Below are 19,411 nucleotides of genomic sequence, written 5' to 3'. Positions count from 1 at the left end.
TGAACGATGGGGGTGGAGAGTGGTCTCCTGACTTCCAATTCACAGCCACTGGGTGGCTACGTAGATAAATGTGCTGTGGGGGTGATTTGGATTGGCACCTTGGCAAAGGGGGATAGTGGACCGAGGAGACGGGACTTATCCCCTTCTCCCTGCACCCTTTCATGAATGAGAACCAGTAGGAAAATATTACGTGTATCTTGTCTATGATTGCAAAGACCACCCTAGGAACAGAGGGTATTTTCATTAGAGAAACAATTAATACCTCATCCCTGTATGCTGTGGTTCCCATTAAGACCACCAGCTCTACCAGGGTGGGGGTAGTGTAGCCCTCCAATATTGTTGGACTCCCATTTCTATCAACACCAGCCAGCATGGCTAGTGGTCAGGGGCAACGGGAGCTGAAAACACTGGTTCTGCAAGCAAGCATGTCACCAACACCCCCTTTGATAACTGCCTCACTGCAGCTGCCTAGAACTTTGACGAACAAAGAGAGGAAGGTCATTTAAAGGAGCTGAACAATTTGCAGATGCCTGCCCTCCTCCCAGTATCAACAGTCTGGTTCCCAAACTTATTTTGTCAAACAACAGCAGGTTCAAATATGCTTAATTATGAGAGTCTCTGACAGCTTGTCAGTGCGCAAGCCAGAACTTTATAAAATTGTCAAACATTCATCTCCAGTTATGGGTTTTTTGCCTCAAGTCCAAAACACAAATTTATTGAAACAGCTAAGTGGTTTTTGTTACCATTCCACAATATTAAATAGGTGTGGACAGCCATCCTGTTAAGTAAGAAAGCCAGCAAATTCCAAGTAAAGTGAAGAAAATATTATTTATAGCAAAATTCAACACCTCTCATTTTCTAGTGTCCCTCCCCCCTATAAATACTCACCATTGTAACCGGTCTGAACAGTACTGACTGCACTATTATTTTTAGTGGTAGTGGCAAGATATGCTGTGCTGTTTTTATTGTAATTATCTGTATGCTATATGTGTGCGTCTGTGTGTTCTTTTAACTCTACCAATGTTTATTTTTTATGTTTTAAACTGTTCTTTTTATCTGTAAGCTTCCTTGAGTCTGTGTTATTTTATTATAAAATAATAAAATTCTAAGGGAATTTCAAAAGTCAGCTTCCTCTGGGCCGCAACACACCCAGAGAGTGAAAGCAAGATAAATAGAGTCTATTTCTACTTGTCCTTAGTCCTGTTACTGCTCCCTTGCTTGGAGAGGACAAGTAGAAACAACACACAGCAGGCAGTGATGTCAGTGGGCTTTGGGATATCGGGTCCTTCCTTAAAGAGGGCATGTATTGTGGCGAGACCTGGAGAAACCAACACCCTGTGTTGTGGGTGGGTACAATTGGACAGCCACCTCACCCGATTGGTAGGTCCCTCAAAGCTGGGTACAATCTGGCCAATGGGACACAGTCCAAATGGTTCGAGGGACCTATTTATGCCCATGCACATGACCCAGAGCTTCCTCTTTTGGTGCGTGCATTTGGAACACCCGCCAACCTCTCCCTATATTTAGGACTTTTGTGCTTGACCTTGCTATGCCGTCGTGTGCCATCTGTCGTTGGGGCAGGGGCACGGCAGGAATTTCCCCACTTGGCTGATTGGCTGGTACCATTTGGGTTTCGCCTGCCGCATAGCAAATCGTCACAACTTGTAAGGTTGTGGATAGGCTCTGGTTCAGGTGATAGGGATGGGAGAACGCTCTTGCCATCCCCATGTGAAGGGTATTCCATTAAAAGAATCCAGGGACTCAATGGTTTGGTCAACCCCTGAGAGGGGGTTGTGCCTGTGCCTGAGTACAGGGGGACATTTGGGTGGCGGACATAGCCCGTTCCCAACTTTCCACTTATCCAGGTGTTCACCCTTGGCTGACCTATGCTGGAACCCTGGGTCAGTGCTACCTGCATGGCAGGGAGCTAGTCGAACCAGAGCCTATGCAACCAGTGACTTTCTGTAATCAATAAAGTTGTGGCCTAAATTCTGCCAAAAACCAAACTAAAATTTGAGTCGAGTGTGAATTTATTTAGGGAGGAGGTTTCTGGGTCTGAAAATGCAAATGACAGTGGTCCCCTGTTGGAGTGTGGACCTTGACAGGTGCTATTTGTTTAGGGGGCTGTCATTCACATTTTTTAAATTTTAAACTCCAATGACTAAGTAATCTAAAGCTTAGATAGGCTAAAAGAAGGTCTCTTCATGATGGTCTTTAATAACTCAATGAAAAGCTTTTGGATGCCTCCACAACATTAAGCAATGTGAAGATGTCTTAAAATATAAAAGAAGGAATATTTCAAATACTCAGATCCCAATTAGAGCCTGCAACGCATTTGTTTCCTAGAATGGAAAAGAGAAAGATGGTATTCTGTCAGTTCGTTTAAATGAAGCATTCCCCAAAAGGCCTAGCAATGGTATTTTTGTGAGTTCCCTTCACTTACTTCTTTGCAGCTTTCATTTCATCTGATTTGTCTATCTTTTCGTCAGGTTTTTTTTAACTTCACTCATGTCTGGAAAACGGTACTGAATAAAGATAATGAATAAAGTAATGGAAAAGGCATAACCTAGCAACTTCTAGTGTTGGTTGACAAGCATTTTCTTCCATGATAAAGCTTTGCCTTGCAAGGGTTTAGCGGAGCATACCGCTGACTGTGATTGATCGTACCGGTTAGTGTCACTCATTTACTTCCAAAGGCTTTCTGAAGAACACCAAAAGTCAAGAAGAAAAATGAGGATAAAAGTGTATTTTAAAATAAATAAAAAAGTAACTAAGTTGTCATCGTGGATTTAAACTTAAAATAAGTCACATGAGGAAACCACAGACAGAAATAGCCTCGTTCCAAGAAAACATGCCTTGATTAATATTCATATAAGTAACTGCAGAGAAGTAAATTGGCCAAGAATCAAAAGTTGTATTGAGATACTGAGAAACTTTTACATGGACAAAATAGCTTTGTCAGCCCCAAATCATCCCACTACTATGATTGCATACAGGGCTAGTCCAACATAATTGCTGCCTGAGACAGAACAACAAATGTCACCCCCCCCCAACACATATCCTAAATCAAGATGGCCATCTGAGTCGGAAAAGCGCCACAGGCTACTCTCTGTGGGGATATAATTACAATAAAAATACATTAGTTAATAAGTCAATATTGTCTCATGGATATTCTGACCCTGTGGAATTCTTCTGACAGGCCTTATGTTTTCAACCAATCAAGAATAAGTCATTGTTTTGTCCCTCCCTTTTTGCTTTTTGGGGAGCCCTCGTTGCTACACTTCAGGGCTTAGCTGTCTCCCAAGACTCACTAAAAGTTAAATCTCTGACCAATATAGCATATGAGAATGCTGGTGATGGAGCTTGGTCAGTGTTCCTTGATTTGAAAATGAGTGTGTTGCTCACCTATCTCATCTAGGAAATGTTGAGTTGTGATTCACCTATGCTGATTTCATAATGTTTGGGTAGAGGAAGTGTCTGGTGACACTGAAAAGCATTTCCTTGTCTTAACATGGCCCAAGTTGAACACATTAGCTTAAATTCTGTTCCAAACAGGAGACACTTGGCTGCTTACAAATATGTATCATTGTCCTAGATTCTGGTTTGAGACTGTGCAGCTAATGAGGTAGCACATCTTGAGGATAGGGTGAGCTAGCCTGACTTTACTCAACTAACCTCTCACATGTGTTTTCCATCTGCAGAGTGGGGTTGTCTGAACCTCTTAATGTTGCAGTGGGGACAAGAAGCACGAGGGACTCAGGTTTTCTTTCCCCTCCAACATCAGAAACAGAACCTTAGCATCTCTCAAATTTGGAAACAAAGGTAGGAATGGCCAGCACCTTGGGTAGCATTAACAGAGGATTAGACAAGTTCATGCAAGATAAAGCTATCCTTAGACAGTAGTGTAGCTTGGGTTGCCAGTGCCTGGGGATGCACAGAGGATGGGCCTGGGAAAAAGGGAAACAGACGGAGTATACATGCACACTCAACTGCCTAACTGCGTCCAGGTCACCCAGGAAATCACAGCCACAGAAATAAGAAAAGTCTGGAGAGGACATTTCCTGGTTTGCATGGAGAAGTCATTTTCAATGGAGCCCCATGGCAGAAGCACGCAGCTGTGTTGAGGCACCACTAGGTGTTGAAATTTTGAGTCCCTAGCAACTTTGTGCCCGGGGCAACCCTAAAATCCAATACGCTACTTTTCTTGGCTACTAGTCACAATTTCTTTGGCCTGTCTCTACCATCAACAGTGAAATGCTTTTGAATACTAGTTGCTGGGAATTGCAAATGAAGAGAGCATTATTGCACTCAAATCCTGCTTCTGCAAGCTTCTCATGGGCATCTGGTTGACCACTATGAGAACAGGATCCTAGCAGACAGGCCTTTGGTCTGATCCAGCAGAGCTCTTATGTTCTCATGTAAGGGTGGGGAGGGGGAAATAGAAAATTGATCTTCCTCAAACTACTCTGTAGGACAGCGATTTCTCAGCCATGCAGATTCTGGGACAGTCAGAATCTGTGGAACTTGAAACCCTCCATCCAAATACATTTCCATCTAATGAACTCCAGTTCCATTGACTAAAGCCTAAAGTGACTAATGGAGCAACAGAAACTAGCTATTGGCAAGGCTTTGACGCCCACTCATTGGAATCTTATTTACAGCTTAGAGGTATTTGCTTTCTTCTGCCCTTTAGGGAATGTAATGTCTGAGCTGCAGGAAATCGTGTAATTATTGAAAAATCAAGACCCCTGAAGCATATCCTGAAGGCCACAAAATAAAATTAAAAAAATTACACCCTCCAAAGCATGAGAAACACTGAGACAGCTGCAGATCAAGAATGTGTCACATGATATCGCTTCCTATCATCTCTTCATTCATAACCACTTTCCAGGCAGCATTTTTTCTCTGTAATAAAATAAATTCATCAATGAGGCTGACGTCTTATGCTCAACCTTCTGAGTCTTCCGAAAAAGGTGTATAGGATTGCACATAATAAGTGGGGAGGGACCAGTTATCAATGCATAGAACCTCTGAATTCATCAGGTAATTGCTTTGCTTATATTATTATACAGAAAGGTGATGCAAAATGTCAGAATTAGCAGTATTTGTTTATATCCCAAACTTCTTCCAAGGAATTCTCCCCCCTCTCATTTACAAACTCATAAGAACTTTTTGTGGTGGTCAAGGGACACAGAATGAACTTTATAACTTTGATTTGAACTTGGGTCTGCCCATTCCTCGTCCAACACCATAATCTAACTTTCCACTACCTGGTGCTCTCTAGATGTTTTCAGACTGCAAATCCCATCTACCCCAGCAACTGAGGCCAATGGTCAGGGATTTTAACAGAATGAATATAAAAAGATCCCTGCTGGATCAGAACAAATGCCTATTAGATTCAGCATGTTTTTCCACCATAGCCAACCAGATGTATAGGAGGAGCCCACAGCCAGGGCATAAGCACAGTAGCCTTCTCTCCTTGTGGTTCTTCAGTGACAGGTATTCAGAGGCATGTTGTCTCTGGTCCTGGAAGTTGTACACAGCCTTCATGAGTAGGCATGGGGGAGACATTTGATTCAATTCACACTTGTCTGCTAAACTACCTACTTCATAAGAACTAAAACACGGCCTTTGAAATTTTCACTTCATATTTTGCAGTGCTATTTTCCACCTAAGCAATGTGTGCCAAAGGAAAAAAGAGAAAAGAGAGAAAGATTATAGTAGGGCAAAGGGAGCATAAAAAGCTAAAGGTACCCCCTGACCGTTAGGTCCAGTCGCAGATGACTCTGGGGTTACGGTGCTCATCTCGCTCTATAGGCCGGCGTTTGTCCACAGACAGCTTCCGGGTCATGTGGCCAGCATGACTAAGCCGCTTCTGGCGAAACCAGAGCAGCGCACAGAAATGTCGTTTACCTTCCCACTGGAATGGTACCTATTTATCTACTTGCACCTTGACGTGCTTTTGAACGGCTAGGTGGGCAGGAGCTGGGACCGAGCAACGGGAGCTCATCCTGTCGTGGGGATTCAAACTGCCAACCTTCTGATCAGCAAGCCCTAAGCTCTGTGGTTTATAGTAGGGCAAAGGGAGCATAACTATGCATATATTCATTAAACTGATATGCATTATATTTGGGGAAATTGCTTTGCAAAAACAAAGTATATATCAGGCAAATTTGCACACAAAATGTGTATTTGAGGAGAAATTTGCACTAAAACGCTGGTGATTTCCATGAGGACTTCCACCACCCCCTTCAAAAAATAATAATTCACAGATTGCTGCAGTAACGTGGAAGACTAAACTTAAGATTGGAAAAATACAAAACTGAGAGAAATTGAAAGTGACAGATTTATCCATCTTTACTCATCACTAGTAACATTGACTGCCTTTTCCTCCATGAATTTGTTCTCTTTTTAAACCCTTCTAAATTTGTGGCCATCACCAGGTATTGTGGTTGCAAATTCCATAGTGTGACTTTGTGAGAAAAAGAACTTTCTACAGCACAACACACATAGTTATAAAGATGGTGTTATTATCTGTGTTCTTGTGTAAAGGATTCGTGGCCTTCATTGCACTGGATCTCTCCAGGCCAAATGGCAGCTTCATTCTATTGCCAGATACAAAAGAGTAATTGATTCTATGAACAGCGCTAGAGTAACGTTTTGATGGAGCAATTTGTCTTTTCCATGATGGCTTTTTTGGTCCATTTGTTAATAATATTACTCCAACTCTTAAGTGGACATCCTAAAGAATTTATTTACTCTTTTTTTCTCCTTTGAACTCTGAGCATCCCAAATTGCAGCCTACATGTCAAAATGAAATATCTTCTTCATTAGTCTCAAAGCAGGCAACTACATTTTGAAACAATATAAAAGCATTTCAAATAATGCATAATGAAAAATAAGGATTCCCCTTACAGCATTTCCTGCTATTAAGATGAACCAGTTCTAAAAATGCCATAATGAGAAAGAAGCTTTATTTTTCCTAGGAAATACTCAGGCTCTGATGATGTCACAACTCTGCAGAAGGGTTTTATTTTTTAACCCACAACAACACATATTTAATGTAATTCACACAAAATGTGCATATTCCTTTCAGTTGTAAGAATGGCAAGATTCCCCCCCCCCCGAACACAAGCAACAAACCATATTATTAGGATTCTAAAGTAATCTAGGATGCTTGACAAATTTGTGGATACCAGTTAAGACTGGTTTGATCCACACCTCCTGGACTGTGTGAAGCAGAACAAAATTATCCATCAGTTTCATGATACTAACTCAGTTTTTGACTCAGAAAATATAAAGGTATAGGTTTGTGCTGGTTTGGGCCAATGGCCTATCTAGTCCAACGTCCCGTTCTCACAATGGCCAGCCAAATGCCTTTGAGAAGCTTGCAAGCAGAACCTGAGTGCAACATCACTCTTAACAATTCTGGTTCTCAGCAACTGGTATTCAAAGGCATATTGTCTCTGATAATGGAAGAGAATATAGTCATCGTGGCTAGTAGCCACTATCCTTCATGAATTTGTCTAATATCCTTTTAAAGCCATCCAAGATGTTTTCAATGTAATGTCTCATTAGTGGCCATAATGACATCTTGTGAGAGCAAATTCCACCATTTAACGATGTACTGTGTGACGTACTTTCTTTTGTCTGTATCAACATACTTACAAAAATCATATCTGAACAGAAAAAAAAAGTTTAGAAATGTAATTGAAGGAAAGGATGTTCCAGTATATATTTCCATGAAAATAGACGTGTAAATGAATAAATCCTAGATCAATGCAGAAACAGGATGGAGTGCATTTAAAGATTCCTGCATGTAAAGGAATTTGGGGAAGAAATAGATTGATTCACTCATCCCTAATTTAAAACATTAAGAAGTCCAACAACAATATAGGTCATGTAACTTAATATTACAATTCACATCCAAGTGATTTAGAATTAGTCAAATAACAGATATTCATAACTGGAACAGCTGGTGAGAAGTTGATTCCTACACTATTAACTTAGCTTTCCCAAATCTTGTACCCTGTGGATGTTGATGGACCCCATCTCCCATCATCCCTGGTGGACTTTGGGCTCTCAAATTTGTCCGATGCTAAAACTTGGTGCCCCCACCTATTGCACTTCAATCTACAGCATTGTTTTGGTGCCCACACTGTGCCACCCTAAAATCACCTTTGCCATTGGCTATGCTGGCTGGACCATAAAGAAGGCTGATCGCCGAAGAATTGATGCTTTTGAATTATGGTGCTGGAGGAGACTCTTGAGAGTCCCATGGACTACAAGAAGATCAAACCTCTCCATTCTTAAGGAAATCAGCCCTGAGTGCTCACTGGAAGGAAAGATCATGAAGCTGAGGCTCCAATACTTTGGCCACCTCATGAGAAGAGAAGACTCCCTGGAAAAGACCCTGATGTTGGAGAAGGGGACGACAGAGGGCGAGATGGTTGGATAGTGTTCTTGAAGCTACCAGCATGAGTTTGACCAAACTGCGGGAAGCAGTAGAAGACAGGAATGCCTGGCGTGCTCTGATCCATGGGGTCACGAAGAGTCGGACACGACTAAATGACTAAACAATAACAACAAATGCTGGCTGGAACTGAAAGGAGCTGGAGTTCAGCAGTTTGGAGAAATCTGCTCTAACTCTAGAGCACAGAAATCTTTATTTAAATGAAGACTGAAGTGAGACGTCAGTAAAATGTGAGAAGTGTAGCTAGCATGGTGCCCTCCACATGCTGTAGCACTCCAAGTTCCATCAGCCCCAACAAGCTTAAAGTGTGGGGTTTTTTAAATAGTTCTATTGCATTGGGTCTTCTGCCAATGACTGTAGGGATGACTGTAATTTAAGCAGTATATGCATTGTTGTCAGGGAACTGCCAATGGCTCAGAGTCAAGAGATAGAAGGGCAGTTGTGTTGCAGGGAGCCTCTGAAAATCTTGCAAAGCAGTTCCTCTTCCGGTGAGGAGGCAAGCCCCACCTCCAGTGGAGAAGAGGTGCAAGGACCAGAGGATGCTAGGAAGAGCCTTAACACCGAGCCTGAGCAAGCCGGAGAGGCGGAGAGCACGCCCTTTCCATAGCCCATCCTGCGTAGTAGTTTGAGGTGCAGGGAAGGGTGAAAAAGGCTGGGGGTGATGAGACTTTGATGTTGGGGGAGGTACAAAAACAGACCACTCCCGGATTCTGCTAGCGATTGAGCCAGACATGAACTTAGGACGCTCTTCACTGTAAATAGTTTGCACCAAAATAAAGCCTGTAAAAGACAGGTCAGAGTCTTGCCTGGTTACTCTCGAGCAACCGCAACAGCACCTGACAACTGTTGAGACAAATGCAGAATAAATTATAAAATCGGAACTTTGCGGCAGGGGCTGGGGAGGCGGCTGACAATTACAGAACCATGAAACACACCACTACCTTCCAAGGTTGTTGATCCAAACTTTGACAGCCTATCATCTCAACTGGCTGCCTACTCAAATGCTAGACTCCGCAAGGAAGTAGAAGCTGTGTTTGCAAGGAGTTCTTTCAGAACTCCTGAAAGAATGGGAACCTCTTGAAAAATCCAGGTAACCAGAATAATTTTGCTTTCAGAAAAACACACAGCAACAATGAACACACCATTTCTTCTACTTTGGAAGTGGCAGCGTGGAACAAAAAGAGAACTGTCTTCATTGTGTAAAGAGGGACAACAACCCTGTCATTTACATCTTCTTGACTTGAAGCCAAGTCTTGCCTGCAAATTGACTGTAGGGCTAAGAAATCCCATTTTGCACCACCACTGCTGTTTCTGAAGGCAGATGAGGGGCGGTGGTGGTGAGAATTGTTTTTCTTTTGCTCATTTTAAAGTAGCAAACTCTTCCCCCCTGTTTGAATGGCTGTCTTGCAAATAGGCTGCAGTTATCTGTGCTGAAAGTCTAGCATTAACTAGCAGGGCATTGCAAATGTCAGACACTCGCTCCTTTTGCATCCCAGGAAGACAGATAAACACTGTTATTTGAGTTGCCGCTGAATTGGGCCTAAAGCAACATTTTGAGTCAAATGTGGAGGTTCCTGCTTAGGAGAAACCTCCAAAGAATTTTTTCTCTCTGTTGTGTGTGTGTGTGAGAGAGAGACAGAATTCAGCTGCTACTGAGTTCTGCCTAAAGTGAAAATTCAACATAAATGTGGATGCTTCTGCTTGGTTGTAATATTGAGGAATTTTGTGCCAAGCAAAAAGAGTATCAATTTGACCAGCAATAAATATATTTTCTTTCCAAGAGGGTGTTGCAGATCCCTACTAAAACATTAGAGACATATTACAAATAGGCTTATTCAGTTAGGTCATCAGGGGAAGTGCAATACTGGCCCTCATGGAGCAGAACCACAGCTCATAGCAATAAGAAGTCGTGGCTTCATTGTTGTGGGTCCAACTCTGCTGAGTTTCCTCCCAATAGAAATCAGACAGGCACCATTCCCGATAGGTTTCAGATACCTAATTAAAACTGCTCTAATGGATGTTTCTCTGTTGTTTTAAAATTTTGCGATTTTATTTTTTAAAAGATTTGCAATTTCTGAGGTTTTCAATTTTGTATATTATGTTTATTTTTTTTTACTGCAAGCCACTTTGAGACCTAGATAGTTAAAAGTGGGATTGCTTATTTAAACTGTAACAATTAATCCATGCATAGTTGTAACCTTTCTTTTTTTCTAAAATGGTAACCTCCACAATTAAGAAGAGGAATACAAAAGGTGCCCTTCATGATGCCACCACCAGAATAGATATACAGTAACAAATTGGGGAATTAAAGCTTAGATTATTGGGGGCATCTTATGATACGTTTTATAGACATGGCTTCACCCCATCCAATATATATATATATATATATATATATGCAGGTTTTGGTGTCCTCGGGTGTCTTCCCGTGTAAAAGTTGGGGTGTCTAGGCGACGTTTCGACGAGGTCTCACTCGTCATCTTCAGGCTGGTGCTTTCGGCTTCTTGTTACTGGAACAGAGCAGGATCTCAGTGTTTGAGTTCCTATAAATACTGTTGAGGGGGTGTGGTGTATAGCCTCCAATGTTCTGGGCAGAGAGGAAGTTCCCAGGCTAGTGTGCCTTTTCTTCTTTTGTTCCTTAATTACTTGAGGGATATCTTGAGTGATTTCTTGAGTGATATCCTGAGTACCACTTAGGTGGGTCATTAGGTGTGGATTGGTTGCTAAAGTCTTTGTGTCTTGACCTCTTGAACTTTGTGAAGAGTTTTTCTGAGAAGATGGCTGTACTGCACTTAGTTGTGCTCTGGCTTGGCTTCGTGTATAGGGGCGAGCTGTGGTTTTGTGGCCTGTGTCAGCCAGATCTGTGTAGGGATTGCAGGGGGGTGCAGCATCCGGAGGTGCCACCATGGTTTGGCTACTGGATGGTGTCTGTAATTTATCTGTGGAGAGGGTCTGGGTTTGGGTCTGGTGTGGTTGATTGGTGATGGCGTTCTGTGTGCCTCTGGATCTGGTGTCAGTTTTTGTGGGGAGGGCTAATTTCCAGATGTCTGGCAAGCGGGATGTGTCATCACGCTTGTTCATGTTGCTCTTTAACATGGAACATCACCACAAGAGAATAATCATGGAAGCCATCGAGATAGAGAAACACCCTCACAACATGAACAAGCGTGACGACACATCCCGCTTGCCAGACATCTGGAAATTAGCCCTCCCCACAAAAACTGACACCAGATCCAGAGGCACACAGAACGCCATCACCAATCAACCACACCAGACCCAAACCCAGACCCTCTCCACAGATAAATTACAGACACCATCCAGTAGCCAAACCATGGTGGCACCTCCGGATGCTGCACCCCCCTGCAATCCCTACACAGATCTGGCTGACACAGGCCACAAAACCACAGCTCGCCCCTATACACGAAGCCAAGCCAGAGCACAACTAAGTGCAGTACAGCCATCTTCTCAGAAAAACTCTTCACAAAGTTCAAGAGGTCAAGACACAAAGACTTTAGCAACCAATCCACACCTAATGACCCACCTAAGTGGTACTCAGGATATCACTCAAGAAATCACTCAAGATATCCCTCAAGTAATTAAGGAACAAAAGAAGAAAAGGCACACTAGCCTGGGAACTTCCTCTCTGCCCAGAACATTGGAGGCTATACACCACACCCCCTCAACAGTATTTATAGGAACTCAAACACTGAGATCCTGCTCTGTTCCAGTAACAAGAAGCCGAAAGCACCAGCCTGAAGATGACGAGTGAGACCTCGTCGAAACGTCGCCTAGACACCCCAACTTTTACACGGGAAGACACCCGAGGACACCAAAACCTGCATTCCTGTACCCGTGAAAATCTACGAAAGCATATATATATATGCCAATATAATGTGAGAATAGCAATATCAACAACTAAGTTTGAGAAAACACATGGGGGATTTCTTATCCAATGTTTTCTTTCTCACGTCATGCTTTATGGACACTTCCTGAACGCTTGCAAGAATGCAAGGTCATATAACCCAGTTATTATATCTGCCTTTGGGAAGAGTGGAGTTAATTTCTCTGTGTGAGAGAGCCAAAGAGGGTGGCAGTGCCAGGGGTCACGGGGCTGTAAATAGAATACTTTTTTTGCAACTCACAACTGTGGCGTTCATTTGCAACAGCTGTTACTGTGATGAAATAAGGTTCCGCTCTCTTGTAAGGTAAAGCAACAAATGATCAAGAACACTGAAACCATATCCTGTCTTGTTATAAACACATCTGATACTGCCAGCTTCTGGAAATAATAGGAGACATCTTGCCTTGAGAGGCAATGAACACTTCCTTGCAGCCTTTGTGAATGTGCATAACCAATCATATTATTATTAAATGCTGCTCCAACTACCAGTATTCTCTACTACTTCTGCCACAACCTGTATCCTCCTTCTCCTGCTCCACTACTAAATGACCCTGAACAATTCAGTATGATCAGTACACCTGGCCACTTCATTGTTCACCTCTAACTCTAGATCCTTTATGAATAAGTTAAAAATCATGGATCCCAATACCAATCCTTGGAGGACTCCACTTTCTATATCTCTGCCATTTCCCCCATCTCTTTGATTCCTCCTACTGAACCAAATCCTGATCTAAAGAGGACCTCTCCTCTTATTCTTTAGCCAGGAGTCTTTGATGAGGTCCCTTGTCAAAAGCTTTTTGAAAGTCTAAGTATTCTATGTCAGCTGGATGACCACTGTTTGTATGATTGTTCTTAGAAACTCTGATGGGTTCCTGAGACTTGCAGAAGTGTTGGTGGCTCTGCTTCAGCAAGTCATTTTCTACATACTTGGTTATCTTACCTTTAACAACACTTCCCACCAGTTCTCCTGAGACAGTTGTTAAGCTAACCAATCTGTAATGTCCAGTATTCCCACAGATTCCCCACTGAATCGCCCTTTAAAAACTGGTGTTCCATTGGCTACTTTCCAGTCCTCACGTATGGAGGCTGTCTTGAGGGACAAGTTGCATATTTTTTTGTTAGAACAACAACAATGTCACATTTGAATTATTTGAGAACCTTTGGGGGGAATGTCATCTGGGCCTGGAGGTTGATCAGTTTTTATTTTCTCTGTTAGGCCTAAAACTTCATCTCTCAACACCACTATCTGCCTCTGTTCCTCAGGTTGCTTTACTGCAAAAGTTAGTTCATGCACTGGGATCTGCCTTTTATATTCTGCTATGAAGACAGATACAAATAATTCATTCAACTTTTCTGTAATCTCCTTATCCTCTTTTGGCACACCTTTGGATCCCTTGTCATCCGAGGGCCTAATCACCTCCCTAGATGGTCTCTTGTTGCTAATGCATTTAAATAACTTCTTGTTGTTGCTCTTAATGTTCTTAAGGATGTGCTCCTCAAGTTCTTTTTAGCATCATCTTTTTTCATTACATACTGTCTACTGGCACATTATTTTTTGCTAGAGTTTTTGTTCCACCATCACTGCCACCATATTAATAGTGGGAAAGGAGAAGGAATGAATAATAGGATTCAGAGATTACCCCCCCCCCTTCTGCAAGCAAGCACTGAAATAATACTCTATAGCATGGAATTATTCTGAATTTTTGTAGGACGAATAACTTGGAAAGAGTCTAAGAGTCTAAGCTGTAAACATAAAAATATTTTTCCCCAAACACCCACACCTCCACACCCACAACTTACCCAGTTTTTGCAAAACTTGCCCAGTACTTCAGAATAGACCTACTCAGAGTTTCCTCCGCTTTGGTGTAATTAGCTCTTCTCTCTAGAGGTAGTCCAAATACAAATTCTATTTCATAGCCATGTGGTACTCCCATCCACTCTGGCCAAGGTAGTTTTGAAGATCGGTGCTCAAAGAAGTATAAGAAAGCGTTGTTCTGTGCCTCGACAAAATGTTTTACAAACTCCACGGTAGGACATATGAAATTGTAATCTCCAACGATATCATCCATAGCATCACGGTAATTGAAAGGGATCTGCTCTTCCTCCCAGTCCGTATAGTGAAAAGCAATAGATTCCAGTCCCACTTCACTTGTTTCTGGGAAGGATAGTGCCAAGCCTGCCCGGAATTCTGCTTCATTGATAAGGCTGTTGTTATCTTTGCTGAAGCCAGGTGCTCCGTACACAAGGAAAGCCGTACCTTCATCTTTGTTCACCCCCAACAAGATCTGTGTTTGTTTAAAATTCCCATTCTTCAACAAGGTTCCAGGAAGATCAGCAAGAAAATCGCCATCAACTACTGGAGTGAAGTACAGCTCTAAAAGAGCCCTGTATGGTAAAACAGACACTTCATTGGCAAGTATATCCTGGGGATCTTTGCTCTGAAGACAAATAATGATCTCTGTTTCATTGCTACTCGTACAGTGGAGGAGTTTAGCTAGAGCTAGAGTTCTCCGTGTTGCTTCAGAGGGTAGAAGTGCACCCCAAGGGGCATTTCCAGCACCGCTTTGCAGGATTGCCCTAGTGAAGAGAGGATGGCTTTGTGGAGAAAGGAGATGGTAGCTGACACCTCCTGCTCCAGCACTCTCTCCAAACAATGTCACACTTTTAGGGTTGCCACCAAAAGCTGCTATGTTGTCTTGGACCCACTGAAGTGCCAGTCGTTGATCAAACAACCCTGCATTTCCTGGAGCATCTTCGTTCCCTGGCAAAGCCAAGAATCCCAATGCTCCTAACCTATAATTCATTGAAACAACAATGACTCTCTCAACACGGGCTAGAAATCTGCCATCATAGACATTCAATGAGGAGGTCCCAGTCTGGAAGCCGCCACCATAGATCCATACCATGACAGTTGCATTTTTAGGCTTGGGTGAAGGAACCCACACATTGAGGTAGAGGCAATCTTCACTGAGGTTTGTGTTGGGGTTCCACATCTCGGATCCTGAAAACCCAGGGAAAGTATTGTCTATGTTCTGATAGCAAGAGTTTGCATACTTGGTGGCATTCCAGACCCCTCCCCATTCTTCCCGAGGCTGCGGCTTTTTGAAGCGAAGTCGCCCAACAGGTGGAGCTCCATAAGGAATCCCGAGGAAGGCTGAAACTGTTCCACCAAGCACAGGCAAGGTCAACCCTTTGACTCTTCCACTCTTAGTAGCAACGACGGTGTCATCTTGAGGGACCACCTTCTTGACAAACATGTACAGCACAAGAAGCCACATGAGAGTGCATGCTCCATTAGGGTATATCATGTTTCCTGAAATGAAATGGGGGGGGTATGTTTTCAGTGCAGCAATGCAAGAGGTGACTGCATTCAGAAAAAAAAGAGATGTGCTATAGCCTTAAAGCATTAAAAAATCACAAAATAGTAGGCATACCCTGGGGAGACCAAGAAATGAGCCTTACACAGTAGCTAACTTGAGGACCTAAGACCAAGCTCTCCTAGTGCTTTGAATTACAAATGTAGCCAAACAGGAGTGGAGAAAAATGAAAAGCATTGTCCTCATCATAAGACCACAGGAAGTTGTTGTACACAGTAGAGTCAGGATATTGGTCTGTCTAGCACAATCCTACCTAGAGATGGTGGTGGTGATTGAATTTGGGACCCTGTGCATGCAAGGTAGATGTTCTACTACAGCTATCCTCATCCTCCCTGAATGACCACATATCAGGGGTTCTGTCATAGTGGGTTTCCTGCATTGGTAGGGCATGTAACGCTTGAGATCCCTTCCAGCTTAATGAACCAACCATTTTCACTTATAGTCAGCTTCTCCCATTTCTAGTCAAATTCACCAGGAGTGCTTTCCCCAAGGGTGGCTAGTGCCCATTGAGATTGGTAAGGCAGACCAACACTACTTGGAGCTTCAGACAGACAGGCAGAGCAAACTAATTCTAGTTTTGCCCACACTGGTGAGGTCTACAAGGACAATACAGAGACTATGGAAGAGGAAGGTTACATAGTCATCACTGCCTCCTGTGGGAATGAGTTCCATAGTTTAGCTGTGTGCTGTATGAGGAAGTACTTTCTTGTTTCTGCCCAACTTGATTCAGACAAAAGAATGCAGAGGGACCTACTGACTGAACCATTTTGTTACTTCACAGGATCTAAAAGAATTAGGTTGACACCATTTTGAGGCATTTCATGGAGAGCAAAATATCCATATCTTATGCCAAGTCATATTTTTACACCAAACTCTTTCCTGGAAACTTTGTGTGTGTTTATTCATCACGCCACTAACGACTGTGCTTTCTTTCATATTGAGTTTTCTTTCAGGAGTTATGTTTGAGATTCAGGCCTTGATATTGACCTTAGTTAAAAAAAACAACCTCCAAAATGATATTGCAGTAACTTGGGTGTTGTGAGTAATTTCTCCTTGAGGGTGAAAAGATATGGGGGAAAGGAAAGAATTCTGTGTCCTCATTACTGTCATTGTAAACAGTCTGTTCTAGGTTATTGAGTAGTACTTCTATCCTTAAAAGGAGCAGAGTTAATTTCTGTGCAAAATACAGCTGTGTGGCTCATTGAGGGCCATTTTGCTGGCTGTCTGCTTACAGTTGAAAGCTGAGAGTGGAAAATAGGAACATTTTTGCTTGAAGTGCTTCCTAAGTATGCGAGAGCATCAAAGGAACAGAAGGAGAGGGGGATTATCGGAGACAATATTTCACAGATTCAGTCGAATGTGAGAGCAAATAAAAAGCCATGGCGTACAGGCCGAATACTGAAGGAAAGGATTTAAAGTAATAGTAGACTTTATGTAAAGCCTCTTGGGGCGGTTCATAAAGAACTGTAGAGCATGATAAAGGAGCATTAATCTATCCTTAAACTTTGCTCACCTAAGATCTTACAAGAAACTGCACACCTGTGAACTTTGTGCTTGCCAGGTGTTTGGCGATGACACTGGGCTTGCATGCAGAATGCTTGCACAAGGTTTTACATGGAGATCCACAGCCCTGTGTGCATGATATTTTCATGAATATATGCATTTTTTGTACATATCACTTGGCTGGGAAAGATGTTCATTCACTTCTTTGTTCCTCTAGGTGGGTCATGCTATTCCCTTTGCCTTCAGTGTTCCTGAGAGTGTCCTGCTATGCCCATTGACTTCAACATGCCATCACAACATTCCACCAAAAAAAAGGCCCACAGAGCAGTTTACATATCAATGAAAATATGACCGTCTCTATTCTCAGGCTTACATTTGAAGATACCTGACACAAAAGGGAAATGGATTGGGGCAGAGAAGGAGATAAGAAAACTCAAGTGCCAGTTGTCATTTACAAGTCCTTCTAATGACACGAAACATGATTTAGAGCAAATCCACGTGGTGATTTAGATGGATGGTGGGTTCACAGAAGTGACCAAAATCAAGATCTTCTTGGAGATGTTACGTTCAGTAATATGTTTGATTGTTGAATATGTAAGTGTATGTCTAGAGATGATGGATAAAACAAACACCATTGGCTGCACTGCTGGCTAAGTGTTTAATGGTTATTGTATTCACGGTTGTTTTAGAACCAATAAAAATTATTTTTAAAAGACAAAAGTAGTGACATAGAAGTCAATGGGTACAGTATCACATACACACAGGAGCACAGAAGTCAATGGGCATGGCATGACATACCCACAGGAACGTTATGATCAGAGCACGGGTGGCCAGGCATGTGCTTGGTTAAAGGCACTCATTTTATTAAATAAATAAATAAATAAATAAATAAATAAATAAAATGTCCCTTTCTACAACAGATTGGAGCTCATTCCCAAGTAAATGTGTTTAGCATCAGGGCAGAAAACACAAATACTTTCCATTCCTAATTGGGGGAAATAATGGTGAAATATATTATTTTGTTGTACTGCAAATGCCTCAGAGGAGGAAGCAGGGGTAGGATGACACACACACACACACACACACACACACACAGTAGTAAAGTGGCTATGTTGGTGAAATTCTGTTTCTTGCCTTTCTGTTTACAAATGGGTACTTTTAAGAAATTACAATGTGCATATGAGGGAGAGAAGTAGGTGGCTCTCAGCCTTTTCAACATAGTTGGCAAAAGACTGAGTGACTGATGGGGCTTTTTATGACTTGAGAAGAAAGCAAGCTGATTCCTAAGCGTATCAGATTTCAGCTTGCCTCCCTACACCCGACCAGCTTCTTCAGTGAGGCTGCAGTCCTAACCCTACTTTTTTGGGAGTAAGCTCCATGGAATTCAACAAGATTTCCTTTACTTCCAGAATGTTGAATTAACATGGAAGAATCATCAAAAATCTATAAAGAATCTTGCCTGCCCTGGTTTTGATCTCTCTCTCTCTCTCTCTCTCTCTCTCTCTCTCTCTCTCTCTCTCTGTGTGTGTGTGTGAGTGTGTGTGTGTATGTGTGTGTGTATGCGTAGAGAGAGAGCCTGGGTTTCAGTTCAGGAGGGGGAGATAGGTGTAAAATGAACAAGATTACCCAGTTTAAAGGTTGGGCTTTGGTTTCAAACTGCAGAAGGTACAACAGGCAATTTGATTCAAGAATTGATTTGCAAGTTAATTATCAACAGTACAAATACAAGTGAGCACTGTGGAGGCTGTCTTCTGAGGAAGATAAGGAGATAAAAAAGTGAAGAATCAGAAAAGGAGGAAAAGAGATTGTGAGAGGTGGGTATGGAGAACTTTGCACTGTATCCAATGCACATTTACTCAAAAGTCAAACCTATCCAGTTCAATCCTATTTATTTCCTAGCTAAGCATGCCTATGATTTGCAGGCTGTTTCACCTTGACTTCTTCCAGTCTTCCTGTGGCAAATAATATACAGTGGTGCCCCGCTAGACGAATGCCTCGCAAGACGAAAAACCCGCAAGACGAAAGGGTTTTTCGGTTTTTGCGACGCTTCGCTAGACGATTTTCCCTATGGGCTTGCATCGCAAGACGAAAGCCCATAGGGAAATCTCGGGGACCTTTTTTTAAATGCTGGCGGTGGGGAGCAAAGCCTTCCCCCCCCTC

At 42.5% G+C, this 19,411-nt stretch overlaps 1 protein-coding gene across 1 annotated transcript in view; it reads right to left on the bottom strand.

The window, feature by feature from the left end:
• The window catches only part of BCHE (butyrylcholinesterase), a 52,054-nt gene that overhangs the window by 29,331 nt on the left and 3,312 nt on the right, over nt 1-19,411 (bottom strand). Inside the window, exon 2 of the mRNA XM_081911076.1 lies at nt 14,172-15,684. Coding sequence (XP_081767202.1) covers nt 14,172-15,679 — 1,508 coding nt within the window. The 5' untranslated portion in view covers nt 15,680-15,684. The remainder of the gene's footprint in view (nt 1-14,171; nt 15,685-19,411) is intronic.

This window comes from Podarcis melisellensis (assembly GCF_964234715.1).
Source record: "Podarcis melisellensis genome assembly, chromosome: 5".
Taxonomy (NCBI): domain Eukaryota; kingdom Metazoa; phylum Chordata; class Lepidosauria; order Squamata; family Lacertidae; genus Podarcis; species Podarcis melisellensis.
The sequence above is the reverse complement of the archived record's forward strand: the minus strand, read 5'-3'. Positions and strand labels throughout refer to the sequence as shown.